This window comes from Bufo bufo, chromosome 3, assembly GCF_905171765.1.
Source record: "Bufo bufo chromosome 3, aBufBuf1.1, whole genome shotgun sequence".
NCBI lineage: Eukaryota > Metazoa > Chordata > Amphibia > Anura > Bufonidae > Bufo > Bufo bufo.
This window is the reverse complement of record NC_053391.1, coordinates 691737809-691765202: the sequence shown is the minus strand read 5'-3', so window position 1 is coordinate 691765202 and position 27394 is coordinate 691737809. Positions and strand designations below refer to the sequence as shown.

At 42.3% G+C, this 27394-nt stretch overlaps 1 protein-coding gene across 4 annotated transcripts in view; it reads right to left on the bottom strand.

Annotated features, from left to right (window-relative positions):
* The window catches only part of LOC120996564 (solute carrier organic anion transporter family member 2B1-like), a 219717-nt gene that overhangs the window by 102153 nt on the left and 90170 nt on the right, over positions 1–27394 (bottom strand). For all 4 annotated transcript variants that reach the window (XM_040426551.1, XM_040426554.1, XM_040426553.1 and 1 more), the window contains exons 2-3: positions 27268–27374; positions 16304–16441 (exon numbers count right to left, since the gene is read on the bottom strand). In XM_040426551.1, the coding sequence (XP_040282485.1) occupies positions 16304–16441; positions 27268–27351 (222 nt within the window). In that variant the 5' untranslated portion in view covers positions 27352–27374. The remainder of the gene's footprint in view (positions 1–16303; positions 16442–27267; positions 27375–27394) is intronic.

Below are 27394 nucleotides of genomic sequence, written 5' to 3'. Positions count from 1 at the left end.
ATTAAATTTATAGCGCTAGCTATTAAAATTTATAGTGTTTGCTATTAAAATTTATAGTGTTTGATATAAAATTTATAGCGCTAGCTATTAAAATTTATAGTGTGTGCTATTAAAATTTATAGTGTTTACTATTAAAAATTTATAGCTTTAGCTATTAAAATTTATAGTGTTTGATATTAAATTTATAGCGCTAGCTATTAAAATTTATAGTGGGTGCTATTAAAATTTATAGTGGTTGCTATTAAAAATATATAGTGCTAGCTATTAAAATTTATATTGTTTGCTATTAAAATTTATAGTGCTTGATATTAAATTTATAGTTCTTGATATTAAATTTATCGTGTTTGATATTAAAATTTATCGTGTTTGATATTAAAATTTATAGCAGCTGATATTAATTTAATATAATAGTATTAAAATAAAATGATGACAAATATAATTCGCTTAAAAAGCTTTATTCATTTCCTTATTTGCAACATTCACGTAGGGACAGACACGTTTGATTGTAATTACAGCATCGTATACATAAGCGTTTCATGCGTTTTGTTACAAATGATCGCACAATACGGTCATTTTTTCTAAAATCGTTAGTGAACATTTTTAAAACATTTTCAAAAGATATTCCTTTAGCGAGACATTGTAAGATATAGATACAGTAATGGCCGCAGACGGAACTAACGGCGTCTTGTATTTGTCTGTTTTGATATCTTATAGTCTTAGAATTTTTATATAAAAACTGCATAAAGTCGCCAGGAAATATTTCATTTGCGGGGAATATACCATAACTATCAAAACAAATAAGATATATCATTCGGGTATAATATAATTAACATCCAATGCTTCCCCCGCTGATCCGAATTATCCGTATTTACAATGTAGGCCGCGGGCCTGTCGATGATTTTACCCCCAGGTAATAAATCACATGGGAATACACCTTTAAATATGCACCTGGCGTTAATATCAGCTTTAATAACACAGGCAATTTCATAATTATTCATGTTTATTGAAAATCATATAATACCTCCCGACGCTTATTTATTTCAATAATATTTTCATGAACGGAATATACAATCATATTAATTGTGTTCGCAATCGGTTCGGCAAATCTAATTTCAGCTCTCAGATTGCCAGTTTTTACTAGAGAGAAATGACCGCCGGGCTCTTGATCCGGCGATAAATCAAAAGCGAACAAAGTGTAACCGTTCAAGAACTCGTGTCGATCGACGGATAAAGCGTTGTCGGCCTTGTGTTTCCCCGAAATATGTACTAGGGACATATATTCACGAACAGCTGATTCGGCTTGGAAGTTAGGTTGAAAAGGTTTTGCCGGTATCTGTTGACCATCCAAATATAAGGCTGCATAATTCACATTATAGTGGTTGAAGCAAAAAGGATTTCTTTGGTAACTCCCGGAAAATGATTCGTTATCCACAAACGCTAGTATTACTGTTTTTGGTAGGTTTCCGAGGAAAAGATTCTTGTGGTTGCAAATGCGAGTACCGGCGGGTACACTTTAACCCCTAAGGACCGGGCTCATTTTCACCTTAAGGACCAGGCCATTTTTTGCAAATCTGACCAGTGTCACTTTAAGTGCTCATAACTTTAAAACGCTTTGACTTACCCAGGCCGTTCTGAGATTGTTTTTTCGTCACATATTGTACTTCATGTCACTGCTAAAATTGGGTCAAAAAAGTTAATTGTTTTGCATAAAAAAATACAATTTTTACCAAAAATTTTGAAAAATTAGCAAATTTCAAAGTTTCAGTTTCTCTACTTCTGTAATACATAGTAATACCCCCAAAAATTGTGATGACTTTACATTCCCCATATGTCTACTTCATGTTTGTAGCATTTTGGGAATGATATTTAATTTTTTGGGGATGTTACAAGGCTTAGAAGTTTAGAAGCAAATTTTGAAATTTTCAGAAATCTTCAAAATCCCACTTTTTATGGACCAGTTCAGGTTTGAAGTCATATTGTGAGGCTTAGATAATAGAAACCTCCCAAAAATGACCCCATTCTAGAAACTACACCCCTCAAGGTATTCAAAACTGTTTTTTCAAACTTTATTAACCCTTTAGGTCTTCCACAAGAGTTAATGGCAGATGGAGAAACAATTTTAAAATTTCTATTTTTTGGAAAATTTTCCAATATAATAAATTTTTTCCAGGAGTAAAACAAGGGTTAACTGCCAAACAACACTGAAAATGGGTTGCCCTGATTCTGTAGTTTGCAAAAACACACCATTTGTGGTCGTAAACTACTGTTTGGCCGAACGGTAGCACATAGAAGGAGGGGAACACCATATGGGTTTTGGAAGGCAGATTTTGCTGGACTGGTTTATTGACACCATGTACCCTTTCAAGCCCCCTGATGCACCCCTAGAGTAGAAACTCCATAAAAGTGACCCCATCTAGGAAACTACGGGATACGGTGGTTGTTGTTTTGGGACTATTTTGGGGGTAAATTAGATTTTTGGTTGCTCTATTTTACTCTTTTTTGAGGCAATGTAACAAAAAAATTAAATTCTAAAATTGTTTCTACATTCGCGATTTAGTTTTGTGGAACACCTAAAGGGTTAACATAGTTTGTAAAGTAACTTTTGAATACCTTGAGGGGTGTAGTTTCTTAGATGGGGTCACTTTTTTGGAGTTTCTAGTCTAGGCTACATCAGGGGGGCTTCTAATGGGACATGGTGTCAAAAAAAAACTGTCCATCAAAATCTGCCTTCCAGAAACCGTATAGAGTTCCCTTCGTTCTATGCCCTGGCGTGTGGCTATATAGCCATTTACGACCACATATGGGGTGTTTCTGCAAACTACAGAATTGGGGCAATAAATATTTAGTTTTGTTTGGCTGTTAACCCTTGCTTTATTACCGGCAAAATGGATTCAAATTGAAATTTTGCCCAAAAATGGGTGTTTTGGCACAGTTTTTATTTTATATTTTTAACACCGTTCATCAGAGGCGTTTGGTCAAAAGTTATTTTTATAGCGACGACTTTTACGCACGCGACGATGCCCAATATGTATGGCTCTCAGACTTTGGAAACACTAAGCAGGCATCCTAAAACTGCGGCCCTCCAGATGTTGTAAAACTACAATTCCCACCATGCCCTGCTGATGGCTGTAGGTTGTCTGGGCATGCTGGGAGTTATAGTTTTACAACATCTGGAGGGCCGCAGTTTGAGGATGCCTGCACTAAAACTAATATTTTTTGGGGAAAGAAAAATTGTTTCCGTGTCTCCAAAGTCTGAGAGCCATAGTGTTTTATGTTCTCTAGTGGACTGTTGGGGATTATAAAAATTTAGTACTCCATGGAAGTGTGATACTCCCTGAAGCAATTGATAATGCAGAGGCCCGGATGATCGGGGCACGTGTCACATTGAGTAGTGGTGTCCTTCCGTATCCCCCTCTTGTGACACACTCTGCACTTTTTTTGGGTTTGTCCCTTCTTTCCAGTATGGGGGACCACACCTGGAAAGTGTTGGCCAGGGACGATCCGGGCGCCTCCAGTTCCCGAGGTACTCCGGCCTGCTCTTTCCTGGTCCGAAAAGATCAGGGCCTTGAGGACTGCCTCATAGAACTGGAGGAATGTCCCTGTGCTGCCAGCGCTTCGGCATAGTACAAAAGAGTTGTACATGGCAACCTGTACCAAGTAGACCGCAACTTTTTTGTACCATGCCCGGGTTTTGCGCATGGCGTTATATGGCGTGAGGACTTGATCAGAGAGATCAACTCCTCCCATATACCGATTGTAGTCGACGATACAATCGGGCTTGAGGACCGTTGCCGCGGTACCTCGCACAGGGACAGGGGTGGTGCCGTTACCGTGGATTGTGGACAGCATAAGCACATCCCTCTTGTCCTTATACCTGACCAGCAACAGGTTTCCACTGGTAAGGGCACGGGTCTCACCCCTGGGGATAGGTACCTGGAGGGGGTAGGCAGGGAGGCCGCTTTGATTTTTCCCCACGGTCCCACAAGCGAACGTGGATCTGGCGGCAAGGGACCTGAACAAGGGAATGCTGGTATAAAAGTTGTCCACGTACAAGTGGTAACCATTATCCAGCAGTGGGTACATAAGGTCCGACACGAGTTTCCCGCTAACACCCAGAGTGGGGGGACATTCTGGGGGTTGAATACGGGAATCTCGCCCCTCATACACACGAAATTTGTAAGTGTAACCTGAGGCACTCTCACAAATTTTGTATAGCTTCACGCCATACCTCGCCCGCTTTGTGGGAATGTATTGGCGGAAACTGAGTCTCCCCTTATACGGAACGAGAGACTCATCAACCGCGACCTCCCTTCCAGGTACGTAGGCCTCCATGAATTTGGCCCCAAAGTGATCGATGACCGGCCGTATCTTATACAGCCGGTCATAGGCAGGATCACCTCGGGGTGGACATGCTGCATTATCGGAATAATGCAGACATTTCCGGATGGCCTCAAACCGTGTACGTGTCATGACCAAACTGTACAGTGGGGTCTGGTATAGGACGTCCCCACTCCAGTATTGCCTGACACTGGGTTTTTGGACTAGACCCATATGCAGCACGAGGCCCCAAAATGTCCTCATCTCGGCTGCACTGACCGGCGTCCAGCCACCGGGTCTAGCCAAAACTGAGCCTGGGTTTTGAGCGACGAACTGTTGGGCGTACAGATTCGTCTGCTCCACCATCAAATTCACCAGTGGGTTACTGAAAAAAAAACTAAAATAGTCTATTTCAGTAAACCCCACTGTGGGAATCTGGATTCCAGGATTGCCAGCAAAATCCGGAATCTCAGGCTCAAAGTCCACTGGGGGACACCAGCTAAGTTCATCGGCAGGGGGCTCCGGTGGACTTATTTGGTGGGCCGGGAAACCAGTACGAACCCCAGGGCGGCTCGTACTAGGGTGGGCCACAGGATCCCTAGCATGTGGGGCCCCTGGCTCCGCCTTGGTGGCTCATCGTCATCCAATGATGATGAGGAGGATGCGGATGACAAAAGGAATGTGGGGTCATCCTCATCCTCACTGGGGCTCTCAGAGTCGGAGGCAATCTGGGCGTATGCCTCCTCGGCCGAGAACATCCGGCGGGCCATGGGTGTGTGTGCGTGTAGGTGTGCGTGTGTGGAAACCTTTATTCTATGTGCGTGTGTGTGGGGGCACGGGTGTTCGCGTACTAAAAAAGGCAAAAAAAAAAGGGCAAGTGTTAGGAAAAAAAAAAGTTAAAACTTGCTGATCAGTGGTACAACGCTGATCAGCGGTCGGTGGGGTGGTGGGGCGGGCGATGCGCTAACACTGGACGGACGCTAAAAAGTGCCGGCCAGTCAGCGCACGCAAAAAAAAAAAAAGTGGTGATGAGGAAGGGGGGAGGCTGGTGGGGGGTGGGGGGGGGGCTGGTGGGGGGTGGGGGGGGGGCTGGTGGGGGGGGCAAGTGGCAGGGGGGGGTCTGGGTTAGGGTTAGATGGATAGATGGAAGTTTGGAATAAAAATTTTTTTTTTTTTTTCCCCTAACTAACTTTTCCCTTCTTTCCCTGCCTAACGGTGCCTCTCCCTCACTGACCCTAACCTACCTGGGTGGCGATGGGTGCAGGAGGGTGATGGATGCCAATTAGGGGGACACAGGAGCTGGTGCTGGACGATGCTGCACGGTCAGGGTGCTGGACAGGAAGAGGAGGGGAGAGAGGAGCGCAGGAAGTTTGAATCTCGCGCCTCTCTCCCCTGCACCAATCAGCACCCTGGACAGCGGCGTTCAGCACCAGGGCCAGCACCGCCTCTCCAAATCCTCGGACTGCGATAGGTGGTGTAAAATTACGCCACCGATCGCAGTCTTTTTCCGGTTCATCGGGTCACAGGACACCCGAATGGACCGGAAACGCAGAAAACCGCAGGTCTGAATTGACCTGCGGTTTTCTGCGATCGCCGATACGGGGGGGTCAAATGACCCCCCCTGCGTTGTTACGGGATGCCGGCTGAATGATTTCAGCCGGCGTCCCGTTCCGATTAACCCCCGCGGCGCCGGAATTCCGAATTTAAGTCAGGACGTACCGGTACGTCCTTGGTCCTTAAGGACTCGGGAAATAGGGCGTACCGGTACGTCCTATGTCCTTAAGGGGTTAAGCGACGCCCGATCGATCGAGTACATCGCGTTAGCTGTTAACAGAGCGCGACTGTGACCGATTCTTACAGCGGGCGATACTTGTACTCTTTTGACAAACAGGGAAGCGTGCTGTATTTGGACTTTAAAATGGGCTGCCTCGGCCGACATAAGGCAGAAAGTGTCTTTGTTTCTGGTCAATTTTATCTTTAGGTCTAAACCGTTCAGTATTAACTTCGGTTGATTAAATATATCGGCGTAAATGGGTCCCATTAATTCAACACTCTTAGATCGGGCTGAATACTTTGCTCTCCTGCTGAAGCCGTCATTACGCCCGTCGAGAACCCTGTCATCATGATGCCCCGCTGTGTCTTTATAGAATAAACCAGCTGTAAATTGGGATGCTAAAGTTTGTGAATTATAATTTATTAGGGAATCTATATGAGCTCTATACGTATAAAGGTTGTCGCTTTTTGAAATCAACGTGTCGCGAGCGTTATATCCAGTTGATTAAAAAGACTCGCTATAGGGTAGTTAATAAGTGCAACGCGGGAGCCTTCGGGTATGGGTGTGTTATCAGGACTAACGATTTTGCAAACGACGTGTAACAAGGTGTTATTAAGATCGTAATAATATTCACCGCTGCCCGTGATGTAGAATTCCAAAGGGGCATTGTCAGTGATTGCTGCGATTGGCTGTACCTCTACATAAAGCGATTTTTCAATGCTTGTTTGGGTAGGCGGTATTTGAAAGATATCCAACTCTGATTTGGCGTACTCGGCGGAGGCGTCATGCACGAAAGCCATAGCGGGTGACTAGAAGATGTCACTCGGTGAACGACTTCTTGTTTTTTGGCGGCGACGTCTCTTAGGTTTTGCTACTTTATTCATAAAAGTTTGTAAGACAATGGCAGCGCGTTCACGTTTTCTTTTCCACGTTTTTTTACGTATTTGTACGACACCAGAGCCCTCCTGGCGCTGCGCCGACCTATTTATACGATCCATAAAGGCGGTCGAAGCCGTAGTGACAACGTCTTTAACAATGTTACGGACGGCTGTTTTCACGTGCGGTTTTACAAGCTCCACACCTTTCTTAAATAGGGGAACGACACGTCGGAACAGACCCCTAAATAATCCGGCGAGTCCAGAACCATGCATGAATTCAGTACCGTGAAATCCGTCCAAGCCATGACCGACTTGCGTTATGTAATAATGCTTATATGCGTCTGGGTCTCCGTACACTCTCTGGGACAACATTTTAATGCGTCGTCACAGCGCGCGGTCTAAAGTGTAATCTCACAATAGTCTTACCGTATTTGAATTTAACAGGTTTAGCCTGATCCGTGAGTATCGATATTGTGACCATGTCAAAATGATGTTTACAAACAGGTATATAGTCAGGCCGGTGATACTTTTGCGTAACTATATCACCATTTTTACCGCCTAACTCGACAGTTCTTAAAAGTTGTACGTAACTATCGCCAACAAGTTGATGTTGGACGATATCGGTACAAACAAATAATGTATAAAAACCAGCTTTAATATCGGAATTAATTTTTTTCTTTTGATGAAACTAGAGCAAGCCCCTTTATGCCGCCAACATGATGTTCTAAAACAGGTAAGCCGGGTCCTTTGTAGCGGAGAGTGATGTGCTCGGTGTCTACATTCTTGAGCGACGGAGCTTGCGAATACCCCGTCAGCCCCAAAATATTCCCCAACTTCACACAAGGCATGAACTTGTAGGCTGGTGAATACAGTACATAAACGGTTCTGTCAATATCGTTGTATCTTAGACGCAGTTGATCGGGAGGTATTTTTATAGATTCAAGTTTGCTATTGATGGCTTTGATGAGATTGTGCATATTGGCGTAATAACCCGATTTAACAAAAAGCTCACTGATCGACTCGGAGCGCTGTGCTACGTAGAATACACCATCTCCGGGGCCAAAGGTTTCCCACGTATGTGGATACTGAATCTCCACTAAAGCCACTTCGTAAGGGCCACGAAGATGCACCGCTTTTGCTAACTTAGTGGTGTAATCGGCGATGCTGTTTCCGGGATAAAGTTTGGCAGTGGCGTTGCAGGGCAGAGTGATAAAAAACGATCCGTCCTCCATAGTTTACAGACACATCAACTGTTTTTCAGGCACCCAAGAGTTAAACTTGTCGGGGTAACCTATCCACTTTACAAAACACAGTGTTTTACCACGAACTTTCTTCTTTTTCAGTATTTTTTCTATCCTGTAAACTCGTAGCTTGTCGAGAGTTACTTTTTGGACTTCCTCCGGGTAGAATGAGCCTTCAATGAACTCATCGGACAGGTCTTTCAACTTATAAAGGGGTCTGAGTCCCCGAGTGTTTACAGCGTGAATTTTAAATATCTCGTCCGTATAGGTTTGTTCATACTCCTTTGTAAAAAACCCCTTATAACGCACAATTCTGACGTGGTCACCTATTTTTAATAACGGTTTAACTTTTTTAATAGTATCGTAACACCCGTAGATATTTTTTCAAACGGTTAAAGAGTTCTCTTTTGTCACATCGACGGGGCACCGCCTTCTAGTTCTGTGGTATGTGTGGTTATAACTATACACCAAGTCTTGTAACTTGTCAATGTACCTGTACATGTTTCGTTCTCTAAGATAGCGCCACATTTTAGTTTTCAGCGTTCTATTAAAACGCTCGACCAACGCAGCCTTAATGATGTATTTTATAGGTTTCACAAAGACGCCTCATAGGTTTGTTTATAAACTCACGGCCCCGATCAGTCTGGAGCTTTCGGGGGGTTCGGCCACTTAACTCAAATATCTGCTTAAAAGCGGTAGCCACGGTAGCGCCGGACTTATTTGAAAGGCCCGACACCCAGGCATATTTAGATAGAATATCAACGACCGTCAGCAGGTATTTTACACCATTATTTTCTTTAGAAAAATCCATCATCGACACAAGATCTGCCTGCCATTGAGCATCGATATCAGACACCATAACTTTGTTTCTTGTAAAAGATTTTTTAACAGGTTTGTACAATGTGTAAGTATCCTCGTTGCTCAACCAGTTTTTTACAGAGTCTTTTCTTATTCCAAATTTTCGTACTTCTCTGAATAAGGATTCAACGCCCCCATAAGAGCCGACCGCTTTTGGCGTGTAATATTGCTTTTGCAATATTTTGCTTTTTGCAGGCGTTTTAGCTGTGTTTTAAACAGCGTCTACTCAACAACACGTCCTAACTGCTTATACAATTTTAAATAATCAAGCTATTATATTTATTGTAAAAAGAAAAACAGACTACATTTTTATGTAAAACTGTTTATGTAGCGTAAATAAAACATTATAAGACATTACACACAAAGAAATTTTATATACATGCAAAGTAAAAATTTATGTAAAACAAATAAAAACATTATAAGCTGTTTAATACAAAGAAAGTTTATATACAATCGCCAAAGTAAGAAAATTTACAACGTTAACCAAGCAGCTTGCAACAAGGGCGGGAGCCTCTTTTTAGGTAATAATGAGCCCCGCGTCGACACAGTAGGCGATGTTAATAACACCGGAGGGGTAAAAGGGCTTCGAGCCTTGTCAAAGGGCTCACTCAGCGCCCGCTTTTTCAAATTATCGAAAAGTTCTCTTGATCTTGTATTACCAATAACCGTTGACAGGGTGTTCAGCTGTGCGATAGTTTCCATAAAATAGTCCCAACCGTGAGGTTTAATCTTAGGCAACCCATGACTCTGGGTAGCTGTTCGAATCAGGTCAATAATGTTGGAACCGGTTACAGATTGTTATTTGTAAATGAACTCACCCATAGCGTTCCAGTACGGCTTATTACCAGCGCGGTACAGTTTACTTAACAATAGTTCTGCATTTTTTCTATAACGTGTGTTAATACTGTCAAGTAGGCCTTTCAAATAAGTCCGGCGCTACCGTGGCTACCGCTTTTGAGCAGATATTTAAGTTAAGTGGCCGAACCCCCCCGAAAGCTCCAGACTGATTGGGGCCGTGAGTTTATAAACAAACCTATGAGGCGTCTTTGTGAAACCTATAAAATACATTTTTTAACTACAAACGCTGTTAAGGCTGCGTTGGTCGAGCGTTTTAATAGAACGCTGAAAACTAAAATGTGGCGCTATCTTAGAGAACAAAACACGTACAGGTACATTGACAAGTTACAAGACTTGGTGTATAGTTATAACCACACATACCACAGAACTATAAGGCGGCGCCCCGTCGATGTGACAAAAGAGAACTCTTTAACCGTTTGGAAAAATATCTACGGGTGTTAGGATACTATTAAAAAAGTTAAACCGTTATTAAAAATAGGTGACCACGTCAGAATTGTGCGTTATAAGTTTTTTTTTACAAAGGGGTATGAACAAACCTATACGGACGAGATATTTAAAATTCACGCTGTAAACACTCGGGGCCTCAGACCCCTTTATAAGTTGAAAGACCTGTCCGATGAGCTAATTGAAGGCTCATTCTACCCGGAGGAAGTCCAAAAAGTAACTCTCGACAAGCTACGAGTTTACAGGATAGAAAAAATACTGAAAAAGAAGAAAGTTCGTGGTAAAACGCTGTGTTTTGTAAAGTGGATAGGTTACCCCGACAAGTTTAACTCTTGGGTGCCTGAAAAACAGTTGATGCATCTGTAAACTATGGAGGACGGATCGTTTTTTATCACTCTGCCCTGCAACGCCTCTGCCAAACTTTATCCCGAAAACAGCATCGCCGATTACACCACTAAGTTAGCAAAAGCGGTGCATCTTCGTGGCCCTTACGAAGTGGCTTTAGTGGAGATTCAGTATCCACATACGTGGGAAACCTTTGGCCCCGGAGATGGTGTATTCTACGTAGCACAGCGCTCCGAGTCGATCAGTGAGCTTTTTGTTAAATCGGGTTATTACGCCAATATGCACGATCTCATCAAAGCCATTAATAGCAAACTTGAATCTATAAAAATACCTCCCAATCAACTGCGTCTAAGATACGACGATATTGACAGAACCGTTTATGTACTGAATTCACCAGCCTACAAGTTCATGCCTTGTGTGAAGTTGGGGAATATTTTGGGGCTGACGGGGTATTCGCAAGCTCCGTCGCTCAAGAATGTAGACACCGAGCACATCACTCTCCGCTACAAAGGACCCGGCTTACCTGTTTTAGAACATCATGTTGGCGGTATAAAGGGGCTTGCTCTAGTTTCATCAAAAGAGAAAAAGATTAATTCCGATACTAAAGCTGGTTTTTATACATTATTTGACTATATACCTGTTTGTAAACATCATTTTGACACGGTCACAATATCGATACTCACGGATCAGGCTAAACCTGTTAAATTCAAATACGGTAAGACTATTGTGCGATTTCACTTTAGACCACGTGCTGTGACGACGCATTAAAATGTTGTCCCAGAGAGTGTACGAAGACCCAGACGCATATATGCATTATTACGTAACGCAAGCCGGTCATGGCTTGGACGGATTTCACGGTACTGAATTCATGCATGGTTCTGGACTCAACGGGTTATTTAGGGGTCTGTTCCGACGTGTTGTTCCCCTATTTAAGAAAGGTGTGGAGCTTGTAAAACCGCACGTGAAAACAGCCGCCCGTAACATTGCTAAAGACGTTTATGAATAAAGTAGCAAAACCTAAGAGACGTCGCCGCCAGAAAACAAGAAGTCGTTCACCGAGTGACATCTTCTAGTCACCCGCTATGGCTTTCGTGCATGACGCCTCCGCCGAGTACGCCAAATCAGAGTTGGATATCTTTCAAATACCGCCTACCCAAACAAGCATTGAAAAATCGCTTTATGTAGAGGTACAGCCAATCGCAGCAATCACTGACAATGCCCCTTTGGAATTCTACATCACGGGCAGCGGTGAATATTATTACGATCTTAATAACACCTTGTTACACGTCGTTTGCAAAATCGTTAGTCCTGATAACACACCCATACCCGAAGGCTCCCGCGTTGCACTTATTAACTACCCTATAGCGAGTCTTTTTAATCAACTGGATATAACGCTCGGAGACACGTTGATTTCAAGAAGCGACAACCTTTATACGTATAGAGCGTATATAGAGTCCCTAATAAATTATAATTCACAAACTTTAGCGTCCCAATTAACAGCCGGTTTATTCTATAATGACACAGCGGGGCATCATGATAACAGGGTTCTCGACGGGCGTAATGACGGCTTCAGCAGGAGAGCAAAGTATTCAGCCCGATCTAAGAGTGTTGAATTAATGGGACCCATTTACGCCGATATATTTAATCAACCGAAGTTAATACTGAACAGTTTAGACCTAAAGATAAAATTGACCAGAAACAAAGACACTTTCTGCCTTATGTCGGCCGAGGCGGCCCATTTTAAAGTCCAAATACAGCACGCTTCCCTGTTTGTCAAAAGAGTACAAGTATCGCCCGCTGTAAGAATCGGTCACTGTCGCGCTCTGTTCACAGCTAACGCGAAGTACTCAATCGATCGGGAGTCGCTTAAAGTGTATAGCGTACCCGCCGGTACTCGCATTTGCAACCACGAGAATCTTTTCCTCGGAAAACCTACCAAAAATAGTAATACTAGCGTTTGTGGATAACGAATCATTTTCCGGGAGTCACCAAAGAAATCCTTTGTGCTTCAACCACTATAATGTGAATTATGCAGCCTTATATTTGGATGGTCAACAGATACCGGCAAAACCTTTTCAACCTAACTTCCAAGACGAATCAGCTGTTCGTGAATATATGTCCCTAGTACATAATTTGGGGAAATACAAGGCCGACAACGCTTTATCCGTCGATCGACACGAGTTCTTGAACGGTTACACTTTGTTCGCTTTTGATTTATCGCCGGATCAAGAGCCCGGCGGTCATTTCTCTCTAGTAAAAACTGGCAATCTGAGAGCTGAAATTAGATTTGCCGAACCGATTGCGAACACAATTAATATGATTGCATATTCCGTTCATGAAAATATTATTGAAATAAATAATCGTCGGGAGGTATTATATGATTTTCAATAAACATGAATAATTATGAAATTGCCTGTGTTATTAAAGCTGATATTAACGCCAGGCGCATATTTAAAGGTGTATTCCCATGTGATTTATTACCTGGGGGTAAAATCATCGACAGGCCCGCGGCCTACATTGTAAATACAGATAATTCGTATCAGCGGGGGAAGCATTGGATTTTAATTATATTATACCCGAATGATATATCTTATTTGTTTTGATAGTTCTGGTTTATCCCCCGCAAATTAAATATTTCCTGGCGACTTTATGCAGTTTTTATATAAAAATTCTAAGACTATAAGATATCAAAACAGACAAATACAAGACGCCGTTAGTTCCGTCTGCCGCCATTACTGTATCTATATCTTACAATGTCTCGCTAAAGGAATATCTTTTAAAAATGTTTTAAAAATGTTCACTAACGATTTTAGAAAAAATGATCGTATTGTGCGATCATTTGTAACAAAACGCATGAAACGCTTATGTATACGATGCTGTAATTACAATCAAACGTGTCTGTCCCTACGTGAATGTTGCAAATAAGGAAATGAATAAAGCTTTTTAACCGAATTATATTTGTCATCATTTTATTTTAATACTATTATATTAAATTAATATCAGGTGCTATAAATTTTAATATCAAACATGATAAATTTTAATATCAAACACGATAAATTTTATATCAAGAACTATAAATTTATTATCAAGCACTATAAATTTTAATAGCAAACAATATAAATTTTAATAGCTAGCACTATAAATTTTTAATAGCAACCACTATAAATTTTAATAGCACCCACTATAAATTTTAATAGCTAGCGGTATAAATTTAATATCAAACACTATAAATTTTAATAGCTAGAGCTATAAATTTTTAATAGCACACACTATAAATTTTAATAGCTAGCGCTATAAATTTAATATTAAACACTATAAATTTTAATAGCAAACACTATAAATTTTAATAGCTCGCGCTATAAATTTAATATCAAACACTATAAATTTTAATAGCAAACACTATAAACTTTAATAGCTAGCGCTATAAATTTAATATCAAACACTATAAATTTTAATAGCAAACACTATAAATTTTAATAGCTAGCGCTATAAATTTAATATCAAACACTATAAATTTTAATAGCAAACACTATAAATTCAATATCAAGCGATATAAACTTAATATCATGCAATATAAACTTTATATCAAGCAATATCAAGCGATATAAAATTAATATCAAGCGATATAAACTTTATATCAAACACTATAAATTTTATATCAAACAATATCAATCAATATAAAAGGGGCAGGGTTATCTGTATAAAAGGGGGCGTGGTACCTGTCACTTTTAGTTTGACGAAACATATATCCTCTTACTACTTATATAGGTTCTGGTCTGGGGTCTGGATTTATTTAGGGTTTATTCTGGAGCATGGATTAGCTCAGAGGGCCTGGTCTGGGGTCTTTATTTAATATCTGTTCTGGGGGGCAGTGGCGTACTAAGGGGGAAGCATGGGGGGTGGTCCGCCCCGGGTGCCAGCTCTCAGGGGGGTGCCAGAAGCAATGAGCGCTTCCATCAATACAGATAGAAGCGCTCATTGCTGGAGCACTGGGAGCTGCGGTCCTGTCACTGACCGCTCAGCTCCCGCGCTCCTCCCCTCCTTCAGGCCAGTGGAGCACAGAATGGTGAAGCAGGAAGACTTCTCCCCACTCCCCCATTCAGCCTGCAGACATACTGTAGATCGTGCAGCCAGCCTGTGTGGGTGGAGCCTGCAGCCTGGAAATATGCACAAGCTCCGCCCACACCGTGCTTCAGAGCGATCTGTGCCTGCAGGGAGGAGAGGTATGTGAGCTTCAGGAATGGGACAAGGTGAGTAGTTACTGTGTTTTTTCTTTTTAATACAGAGGGGGCACAGAGGGCTTTATTACTATCGAGGGGGCACAGAGGACTTTATTACTATGGAGGGGGCACAGAGGACTTTATAACTATGGGGGGGACAGAGGGCATTACTAATGTGAAGGGGACACAATGGGCATTTCTACTATGGAGGGGGCATAGAGCCAGAGGGCATTACTACAATGAAGGGGGCACAGAGGGAATTATTACTGTGAAGGGGGCACAGTGGGCATTATTACTGTGAGGGGGGCACAAGTGGGATTTCTACTATGGAGGGGGCACAGAGGGCATCACTAGCACAGTGGACATTACTACTATTAAGGGGGCACAATGGGCATTATTACTGTGAAGGGGGCACAGTGGGCATTATTACTATAAAAGGAGCACAATTGAGATTATTACGAGATGGGGGGGCACATATCTGTACAAAACTACTGTAAAGGTTGCACAAAGGGAGTAATACTACTGTGAGGGGGTACAATTTTTTTTTAAGTATTGGGGGATGGGAGGTTCCAGAGAAAGGACCCGCCCCAGGTGCCAAACACCCTAGGCACGCCACTGTCTGGGGGTCTGTTTTAGTTTAGAGGGTCTGGTCAGGGCTCTGGATTTATTAAAGGTCTGTCCTGCGGTGTTTTAGTTTAGAAGGTTTGCTTTGGGGTCTAGATTTATTAAGGGTTTATTCTGCAGCAGGTTTTAGTTGAAAGGGTCTGGTTGGGGTATATTTAGGGCTTATACTGGGGTCTGTGTTAGATTAGAGAGTAAGGTCTCATGTCTGGACTGAATTAGGGTCTCTTCTGGGATCTGATTTAGTTGAGATGGTCAGCTCTAGGTTCTGGATTTATTTAGGGTCTGGTCTGGGTTCCGGGTTTACTTAAGGTCTGGTCTGTTTTAGCTTGGATGGTTTGTTTTGGGGTCTAGGGTTTATTTTGTGGCATGTTTACATTTATAGAGTATGTGTGTGGTTTTCCACCCCCAGATTTTATTCCTGGGAGCATGAGGGTAAGCCAGTCAGCACAGCCTGAAGAGGAGAAAGGCACGCCAGTGCAGACCTGCAGTACAGACAGAGAGAGCATGAGTGAGCATGGCCAGCCTTGGCTATGTATGCCCACATCTGTCCTTCTCAGCCTCCACATTAGAAGTAGTGGAAAAAGAGAATGTACCCTGGCAACAGGCAAAAGCCACCAAGGAGGACAGAGAGGGACTGGGAATCTACCGAAGGTTGGAAGTAGGCAGAAGGCAGTTCAGGGACAACTCCATAACCCACCACCACCAATTAAAATTTCTGGGTGCCCCCTGGAAAAGTAAAGTTACCTCATTAAAGGAAGCCAGAATCCCAGATGTCTGACTGGAGAGCCCAAAGCGCTTCTCAATAGTGGAAATTGAACTCCTGAGGTAGCCAGACAGAAGGAGCTGGGAGAGCTGCAGGAGTCCATGACAAACCACAAAGATCTGAAATAAATAGGCAACATGTTACAAATGATATATTATAGTTGACATAATATGGTCCCCTCCCCTGAGGAGCCTGATAGTTCACACAGCCACAAATGCAGGATTTATCATCTCCTCATTCACTGGAGCTTCGTCCTCCACTATGCAATTATCTACAACACTCTCCTATGTGGATACGTCATATATCTTTACTCATCCTAAGATTCATGAATAGAATGCTACAGTAAAGACTGATTAGGGGGGTACTATCTCTTCTTGGGGAGAGCACCTTAGTTGGTGTGAGGAGACTTATAGGCCATATAAGCTCCTCTGGACTTCTGGGAAGAAAGGGATGCAAATGAGCTCTTAACAAGCTCTGCCTCTAATGCCACCAGATGTAAGGCAGCTATCCTATAAGTTAATGTTCGACCCTTTAAATAGGCCTTGAGACATGATTACGATATTAAATAAGCCAGCGTCTCATCTGCAGACAGCTGTTTCGGGGTGAGTGCCCCTCATTAATGGTGCTCTCTCCCCAAGGAGAAATAGTACCCCCAAAATCCTGACTTAGGACTCTCATCCAGTTAAGCTAATACTCTCTGCTCTGATGATGGTCAATCACCCAAAACAACTGTCTGCAGATTTCTGGAAGTGTATCATGGTATTAACCCCTTAGTGACCACTAATACAGCTTTCTGCTGATGTAAACAAAGGTGTTTTTAGCTAAACAGCTGGCTTTAATCAATCATTACATGTACCCAAAATGGTGAATCAAAAACTATAACTTCTCCTGCAAAAAATAAGACCTCATACAAGTACATTGATGAAAAAACAAAAAAGTTATAGCTCTTGGAATGCGATTTGAAAAAATGTGCGTGGACCTCATGAGAAGAGTTGCTTATGCTCATCAGGCTGGAAAAAAAAATTACTAAACCATTTATAAAGAATTTAGGCTCCATCAAAGATTGCAAACTTCTTGAAATTAGTTTTATGTCCAAGTCATTTAAAAATGTTTTATTTGGGCCTGAATTGATTCTACACAAATATACTCAAATTGGCCTGGAAAGTGGTATATGACACGGAGGTCTCCTAGGACTTTCATTATCTTTCTCTTCTTTTTTTTATAGTTACCAATTAGGAGTGTAAGAGGATTTTACTATTTTTCTTTAGAGCCCTGCACCAGGAAGGGGCTCCTTAGGAACTAATATGCGACCGCCTTGTATCATTGAGGAATACAGAGGATGCCATACACACACTCCCCCACCCCCGATCCTCATCAGGGGGAGCCAAAACACACCTGGAAGCATGCACTTCCGGGTTTTTGCCCGATCAGATGCCGGGGTCATGAGCATGCACAATCTCTAAAGTCCCGTCCAGGACGGGTTTAAACACAGCGTACCATTACATGTGTTATGCTTTTTCATATTTCCCTTATCGGGGGCAGGTGGTGTTTAAACACACACGATGTTATGGGGGAAAAAAAAGTGGCTTGTTGGGACCAAGCATCTTAAAATTATGCCTTAGTGGGGGCAAAATGCCTGCCTGTATTTATACACTCACGCTCTTGTTAATGTCAGAAGAAAGAGTGGTTTGTTCTGAACAAACCTGGAAAAACTGTCTCTTTTTAACAGCAGCAGTACTGTTGTGGCCACATGGCGTGATTACCCTACTCTTTCCACATCCACAATTTACTGCTGCTGACAGTTAAAAGGGAAAAAATTTCCAGGTTAATTCAGAACAAACCACTCTTTGTTCTGACAATAAAAACGTTGGAACCTCTATGTAACTGAAGGCCTTTCTCAAATTATCCTATGTTGATGTTCATGAGTCCACAGGAGGACACTGAACTGAGTAGTATGGCTGGATTGCAAGAAGAAAGCCACTGCTCTCCAAAAAGAACATTGCTGCTTGTCTGCAGTTTATAAAGATCACTTTGACAAGCCAGAAGGATACTGGAGCAATGTTTTGTAGGCAGATGAGACCAAGACAGAACTTTTTGGTTTAAATGAGAAACATTATGTTTGGAAAAAGGAAAACCGAGCATCCAGCATAAGAACCTAATCCCATCTCTGAAACATAGTGGTGGTGGAACCATGGTTTGGGCCTGTTTTGCGACATATGGGTCAGGACTGCTCACCATCATTTATGGTACAACAAATTCTGAATTTTACCATCAAATTCTCAAGGAAGACGTCAAGACATCTGTGCGTGTGCTAAATCTCCAAAGAACATGGGTCATGGAGCAAGACAACAACCCTTAGCGCACAAGTCCTTCTACCAAGGAAGGGTTAAAGAAGAAGAAAGGGAAAATTCTGGAATAGACAAGTCACAGTCCCGACCTTAATCCAATGGAAATGCTGTGCAAGGAACTTTAGCAAAAAAAAACCCGACCAACATAGCAGAGCTGAAGCTGTTCTGTACAGAGGAATGAACTAAAATTCCTCCAAGCCAATGTGCAGTACTAATCAACAGTAACCGGAAACAGGGGGGTCACAGCAGATACTGAAATCAGGGGTTCACACTTTTACTGCGACAGGCATGTGATATTGGAGCACTTTCATCAATAAATAAATTACATAGTTTCATATTTTTGGTTGTTTATCAACTTTTAGGACTTGTGTGAAAATCGGAGGTGATATACGTCAAATTTATACAGAAACAAAGAACATTTTGAAGGGTTCACAAACTTTCCAGCACCACTGTATACTATCACCCCAAATGGCTGAATACTAAGTGCAGCTCTGGAGTACAATACAGGATGTAACTCAGGATCAGTACAGAATAAGTAATGTATGTACACAGTGACTGCACCAGCAGAATAGTGAGTGCAGCTCTGGAGTATAATACAGGATGTAATTCAGGATCCATACAGGATAAGTAATGTATGTACACAGCGACTCCACCAGCAGAATAGTGAGTGCAGCTCTGGAGAATAATACAGGATGTAACTCAGGATCAGTAATGTAAGGTATGTAAACAGTGACTCCACCAGCAGAATAGTGAGTGCAGCTCTGGAGTATAATACAGGATGTAACTCAGGATCAGTACAGGATAAGTAATGTATGTACACAGTGACTGCACCAGCAGAATAGTGAGTGCAGCTCTGGAGTATAATACAGGATGTAACTCAGGATCAGTACAGGATAAGCAATGTAATGTATGTACACAATGGCTCCACCAGCAGAATAGTGAGTGCAGCTCTGGAGTATAATACAGGATGTAACTCAGGATCGGAACAGGGTAAGTAATTTATGTACACAGTGACTTCACCAGCAGAATAGTGAGTGCAGCTCTGGAATATAATACAGGATGTAACTCAGGATCAGTACAAGATAAGTAATGTATGTACACAGTGACTCCACCAGCAGAATAGTAATTGCAGCTCTGGAGTATAATACAGGATGTAACTCAGGATCAGTAATGTAAGGTATGTAAACAGTGACTCCACCAGCAGAACAGTGAGTGCATCTCTGGAGTATAATACAGGATACACAGTGACTCAGCTTTTTGTATAGAGATATTCTAGATGTAATCCTGGATCCTGCAGTAACTGGTGTGGAATAATTCTCTGCTTTCATACTTGATGACAGGTGATGAATGGATTGACTGAGCTCCGGTAAGAATTTGAACGATGCACCTCAGGAGCCGTAAGTCTGCAGCCGTGTGCTTCAAGACATTACACAGGTCTCATAGTGTTATGTTAAGCCCCATGTTATACAAGAAAGGTACGTGAGAAGGTCAATACGCAGCACTTGAGAACTACAGGCAGAACATAGCGTGTGGATTCTGCTACAGGAACCGGCAGAACAAGACTCCCGCTCTCCTGCATTCTCAGAATATCCTTTCACCTGATTTGATGTAGCAACTTATATAACAGATCATATTTAGATTTACCAGATGTGAACATTATAATTTTTGGTTTAAAGTGGTGTAAGAGATCACGCTCTCTGCCTGGGCCGGCGATGACAGACTTTTCATCAAACAGTGCTTTCTTTGTCACACATCACATCACACGTCCAAGTTTGGCATCACTTGGCACCATCAACACAAAACAAGAAATCCTTCCCCGGCTAGGCACTCACTATACAGAGGCCTCCCTAACTCACCTCTAAGTCACTGTTCACACCCGGCTTCCTCCAGTCATACGGTCCAGCAAAGTAAAAAAGGGGGTCAGTCAGCACATCCCAAAGCACCACATAATTGCAAATGCTATACTAGTAAGTTAGAGATACTTGGCAAATCATTTTGTACAAAATTATTTGAGCCCGTCTGCCGAACGTCAAGGCAATCTCTAGTTAGACGGGTTCCTAACACTAAATATACCTGTTATGTGCCATAGCGGCTATCATAAAATTCAGCAAGTGTAGGTTCCACTTGCATGCTGGATCCGCCTGAATTTCCGTCATTTTCGGTGCCAAAATGGCCTCTATTATATCCAGGGAAAGCAGTTACCAGCATGCACGCCGGGCCCACTCCACACCACCCCTGACGCCACATGGTCACCAAGGACTGCAATGAGAGTCCACACACTATCTCTCTCCTGGTGCCAGATGGCTTCAATGAGTGGGGGGGAGCAGGCCAAGCTAAATACTAACACTAATTAAAATCAACCTGTGGGACAGACGAGCTGGAAGGAGTGCACGACTGGGGAGGCAGCCACACCTCCAATACAAACTGCAAAGAAAAAGGGGGTCAGTCAGCACATCCCAAAGCGCAGGGGCACGTTGCTATGGCTGAGAACAAGACTGTTAAACAAAACAAGCAGTGCAACAGCTCACTGCAAATCAAATAAGGTACAAAATTGCATCATAATAGCAAATGCTGAACTAATAAGTTAGAGATACTTGGCAAATCGTTTTGTACAAAATTATTTGAGCCCGTCTGCCGAACGTCAAGGCAATCTCTAGTTAGACGGGTTCCTAACACTATATACCTGTTATGTGCCATGGCGGCTAACATACAATTCAGAAAGTGTAGGTTCCACTTACATGCTGGGCCCACCTGAATTTCTGTCATTTTCGGTGCCAAAATGGCCTCCATTGAATCCAGGGAAGGCATTAACCAGCATGCACGCTGGGCCCACTCCACACCACCCCCGGCGCCACACGGTCACCAGGGACCGCAATGAGAGTCCACACACTATCTCTCTCCTGGTGCCATATGGTTTCAGTGAGTGAGGGGGAGTGGGCCAGGCTATATACTAACACTAATTAAAATCAACCTGTTAGCCGCCATGGCACATAACAGGTATATAGTGTTAGGAACCCGTCTAACTAGAGATTGCCTTGACGTTCGGCAGATGGGCTCAAATAATTTTGTACAAAATGATTTGCCAAGTATCTCTAACTTGCTAGTATAGCATTTGCAATTATGTGGTGCTTTGGGATGTGCTGACTGACCCCCTTTTTTACTTTGCAGTTTGCTGAAGGCGTGGCTGCCTTTCTAGTCGTGCACTCCTGACCAGCTCGTTTGTCTCACAGGTTGATTTTAATTAGTGTTAGTATATAGCCTGGCCCACTCCCCCTCACTCACTGAAATCATATGGCACCAGGAGAGAGATAGTGTGTGGACTCTCATTGCGGTCCCTGGTGACCGTGTGGCGCCGGGGGTGGTGTGGAGTGGGCCCAGCGTGCATGCTGGTTAATGCCTTCCCTGGATTCAATGGAGGCCATTTTGGCACCGAAAATGACAGAAATTCAGGTGGGCCCAGCATGTAAGTGGAACCTACACTTTCTGAATTGTATGTTAGCCGCCATGGCACATAACAGGTATATAGTGTTAGGAACCCGTCTAACTAGAGATTGCCTTGACGTTCGGCAGACGGGCTCAAATAATTTTGTACAAAATGATTTGCCAAGTATCTCTAACTTGCTAGTATAGCATTTGCAATTATGTGGTGCTTTGGGATGTGCTGACTGACCCCCTTTTTTACTATACGGTCCAGCAACCTCCTCCTGACCACACAAGCATCTCAGGCTTCCTTCTCTCTAGAGTCGATTCCTCTCCACCAGACTCTCACACACTGAGCGTTGCTTTATCCCTCAGTGATTATTCCCAGCTGGCCTCACCTCAGGACAGATGAACACCTGTAGTGGACCAGGGGTGTAGACCAAGAGACTCCTACTACCAACCGGTCCAAAGAAATCCAGCCCATAGAACTTAAACAATCCATCTCCAGCAAGCTATGCCTTACTGAAGCAAAAACATCTCTGGATTTCAGTTTCCTCCCCCGACTAAACTGGAAAACTGGGTGAGATATAACCCCCTCCACACCTCTACGGTGCACCTCACCAAAGGTCCCATGAAAAATATTCTACAGTATTAAAACCAGCGCTTGGATCTGAATACTTGTCTAATTGCAGGGAATTAAACGTTTAGTGCAGCCACTGAGTTATTGAATAAAATCTGTCTGTATAGCGACACCTGCTGTTTTTTTCTTGCTTTCTTAATTCTCTGTCCACCTTGCTTAGGTGGTCGCATGTACTCAGTTCCTACCTTCAACTGTCACCTGAGCTGCAGTAGAAAAGTCACACCCCATGGAAAAGGACACGCTCCCTGAGATGCCTGCTTGAAATAAATCTATTAGAGCAACTGAAGCAATGAGTAGGGAGATCTCTGGATCCGTGATATTTATTTTCTTCATTAATTACTGGATAAACCATTTAATCATCTCTAGGAGTAGGTTAATCTGCAGTCCTAACACCAAAGACAGCATCTATCTATCTATCTATCTATCTATCTATCTATTATCTATCTATCTATCTATCTATCTATCTATCTATCTATCTATCTCCTTCCATTATAGCTTGCTTCATTTTCCAAGTGCTGCTTTTATAAGTGCATTGGAGATATTCAGGAGATTCTCAGGAGGTAATCTGGAGGTGGATACAATCTAAAAAAGTAAAATTTGTTTGTTTAAAATCTTTCCCCTCTTTACAATGGCAGACCTGGTTCTGTGCAGGAATTTTTGTGCTTTGATTTCAGGTTCCACTCTTCGGAGGTTCGGATGCTGTCTGATCTGTAGACAGCTCTCCATAATGCAGCAGGAAATTGCATTTTTGAAATCTGAGATTTGTAAATTAACCGGTAAACAAACTCAGGCTGAGAACGTTGCAATGCCAGTGCCACAGAGGCCCCCTATAAATGGAAGATGGGTTACTGCAGGTTCTGGTAGACGGAGAGTTGTTGATAGAAGACAAGTCGCACAGGCTCTCCATAATTTATTTGCAGCACTTTCAGAGCGCAAGTGCAACATAGAGGATGGCTCAGGCACAGTGGGTGAGGAACAATCATCTCCCATGCCTAAAGTATTCAAGACTGCAGCCAAAGACAAAAAGGATAAGGTGAGGACTGATAGTAAGCCGCTGTTGGTGGGCGATTCCATCATAAGAGGTTGAAAGTTTGAGGAAAATGGTGTTGTGAGATGTCTCCCTGGTGCTACCGCTAGCAGGGATAGACGACCTTAATATTGTTAGGCAAGCAAAGCAGGAAAGGGAGGTGAATGTTATTGTCCATCTTGGGACAAATGATCTGGCTTGCAATGAGGTTTCAAAGGTGAAGGAAGCTTTTCACACACGTGGAAATGATATACGGGAGGTCGCATCAACTGTTTCATTCTCTGCAGTTTTGCCTGGGCATAACCTTCAGCATGACAGGAAGATGCGCATTAAGGAATTCAATGTATGGCTTGGTGAATGGTGTCTGAACCAAGGGTTTGGCTTTGTGTCTCATGTTAGCTCTCGTTGGAATGGAAAAGAACTGTACAATAAAGATGGTTTGCATTATTCTCTCAAGGAAACTAATGTCTTCAGTGAACAGTTCAAAGTATTTGCTAAGGAGCATTTAAACTAGGAAAGGGGGGGGGGGGAAGGGTGATAATCCAGGAGTCCGACTGCCCCCCGGAACAATGCCAGTAGCACAGAGGTTAAGAAATAACAAGCTCAGAGTCTTGTCTACAAATGCTCGCAGTTTAGGGAATAAGATCAATGAACTTGGTCTGAGAATATAGATTTAGTGGATGTTACTGAGACATGGTTCAATGGGAGTAATGACTGAGCTATAACAATACCAGGGTTCTCTCTATATAGGAAAGACAGAGAAGGCAAGAATGGGGGAGGGGTGGCCCTGTATGTGAAAGATAGCATAAAATCTAATTTAATACAAGTTAGCGAGACCAATTTAGAGTCAGTTTGGGTCACCTTGCAGCTTGATAATCATAAGGTAACTTGTGTAGGTGTGATATATAGACCACCTAGCCAAGTCAAAGAATTAGATGATCTACTAGTTGAGGAAATAGCTAAAATGACATTGAAAGGCGAAGTTATCATTATGGGAGACTTTAATCTTCCTGATGTAAACTGGAAAACCAAAATAGCTAGTTCTGCCAGGAGTACAGATATTCTAAATTCCCTACTGGGATTATCTCTACAGCAAGTAGTGGAGGAGCCAACCCGGAAGGAGGCCATTTTAGATTTAGTATTCACAAATGGGAATTTGGTATCTGATATTACTGTAGGGGAAAGCTTGGGATCTAGTGATCACCAGTCAGTGTGGCTTACTATAAGTACAGTGACTGAGTCACACCACAAAAAAACAAAAGTTTTAGATTTTAGAAAAACTGACTTTTCTAAAATTAGATTAGTGGTATACGAGTCCCTATCAGATTGGAACAGTTTCAATGGAGTCCAGGAGAAATGGGATTACTTAAAAGTGGCACTATTGAAGGCAACAGATAATTGCATTAGGCTTGTCAGTAAAAGCAAAAAAAAGAAGAGACCCCTGTGGTACTCAGCAGAAGTGGCCAAAATCATTAAAAACAAAAAGATAGCATTTAGGAATTATAAAAACAAAACAAAATGAGGATGACAGGCAAATTTATAAGATTAGGCAGAGAGAGGCCAAACAAGTTATAAGAGCTTCTAAAGCACAGGCAGAAGAGAAATTAGCTCAGTCAGTGAAAAAAGGCGATAAGACATTCTTCAGATACATAAATGAAAAAAGGAAACTAAAACAAGGAATTACCAAATTAAAAACAAAAGAAGGAAGGTATATGGAAGAAGATAAAGAACTAGCTGACTGCCTCAATGAATACTTCTGTTCAGTTTTTACAAAGAAAAATGAAGGAAAAGGACCTCAGTTAGGAAAGAAAACTAATGAATCTTTTGATGCATGTGTCTTTACAGAGGAAGAGGTTCTAAGTCAGCTGTCTAAAATTAATACAAATAAGTCACAGGGGCCTGATGGGATACACCCAAAGCTAGTAAAAGAGCTCAGCGGCGAACTAGCAAAACCATTAACAGATTTATTTAACCAATCACTGGCAACAGGAGTCGTCCCAGAAGATTGGAAATTGGCAAATGTTGTGCCCATTCACAAGAAAGGTAGTAGGGAGGAATCGGGCAACTATAGGCCAGTAAGCCTGACATCAATAGTGGGGAAATTAATGGAAACCATACTTAGGGAGAGGATTGTGGAACATCTAAAATCCCATGGATTGAAAGATGAAAAACAGCATGGGTTTACTTCAGGGAGATCATGTCAAACTAATCTTATAGATTTTTTTGATTGGGTGACTAAAACAATAGATGGCGGAGGTGCAGTAGACATCGCTTATCTAGACTTTAGTAAGGCTTTTGATACTGTCCCGCATAGAAGGCTTATCAATAAATTGCAGTCTTTGTGCGTGGACTCCCATATTGTTGAATGGATTAGGCAGTGGCTGAGGGACAGTCAACAGAGGGTTGTAGTCAATGGAGTATATTCAGACCAAGGTCTTGTTACCAGTGGGGTACGTCAGGGATCTGTTCTGGGACCCATATTGTTTAATATCTTTATCAGCGAAATTGCAGAAGGCCTCGATGGTAAAGTGTGTCTTTTTGCTGATGACACAAAGATTTGTAACAGGGTTGATGTTCCTGGAGGGATACACCAAATGGAAAAGGATTTAGGAAAACTAGAGGAATGGTCAAAAATCTGTCAACTAAAATTTAATGTTGATAAGTGCAAGATAATGCACCTGGGGCGTAAAAACCCAAGAGCAGAATATAAAATCAGTGATACAGTCCTAACCTCAGTATCTGAGGAAAGGGATTTAGGGGTCATTATTTCAGAAGACTTAAAGGTAGGCAGACAATGTCATAGAGCAGCAGGAAATGCTAGCAGAATGCTTGGGTGTATTGGGAGAGGCATTACCAGTAGAAAGAGGGAGGCGCTCATGCCGCTCTACAGAGACTAGTGAGACCTAATTTGGAGTATTGTGCTCAGTACTGGAGACCATATCTCCAGAAGGATATTGATACTTTGGAGAGAGTTCAGAGAAGAGCTACTAAACTGGTACATGGATTGCAGGATAAAACTTACCAGGAAAGATTAAAGGACCTTAACATGTATAGCTTGGAAGAAAGACGAGACAGAGGGGATATGATAGAAACTTTTAAATACATAAAGGGAATCTACAAGGTAAAAGAGGAGAGAATATTTAAAAGAAGAAAAACTGCTACAAGAGGACATAGTTTTAAATTAGAGGGGCAAAGGTTTAAAAGTAATATCAGGAAGTATTACTTTACTGAGAGAGTAGTGGATGCATGGAATAGCCTTCCTGCAGAAGTGGTAGCTGCAAATACAGTGAAGGGGTTTAAGCGTGCATGGGATAGGCATAAGGCCATCCTTCATATAAGATAGGGCCAGGGGCTATCCATAGTACTCAGTATATTGGGCAGACTAGATGGACAAAATGGTTCTTATCTGCCGACACATTCTATGTTTCCTATCTATCTATCTATCTATCTATCTATCTGCCAGTCCGTCTATATATATTTAGCTTTCTATCTATTATTTAGTTCTTTTACCTTGATATTGTTGAATGGATTCCTGCAGCCTTTGTTGTTTTTTGCATCATTTTCACAACAGATCTTCTGACTTGTGGCCGTCATTTTCCTGGTTACACGTTACTCCCCTGCAGAAAGATAATTAATG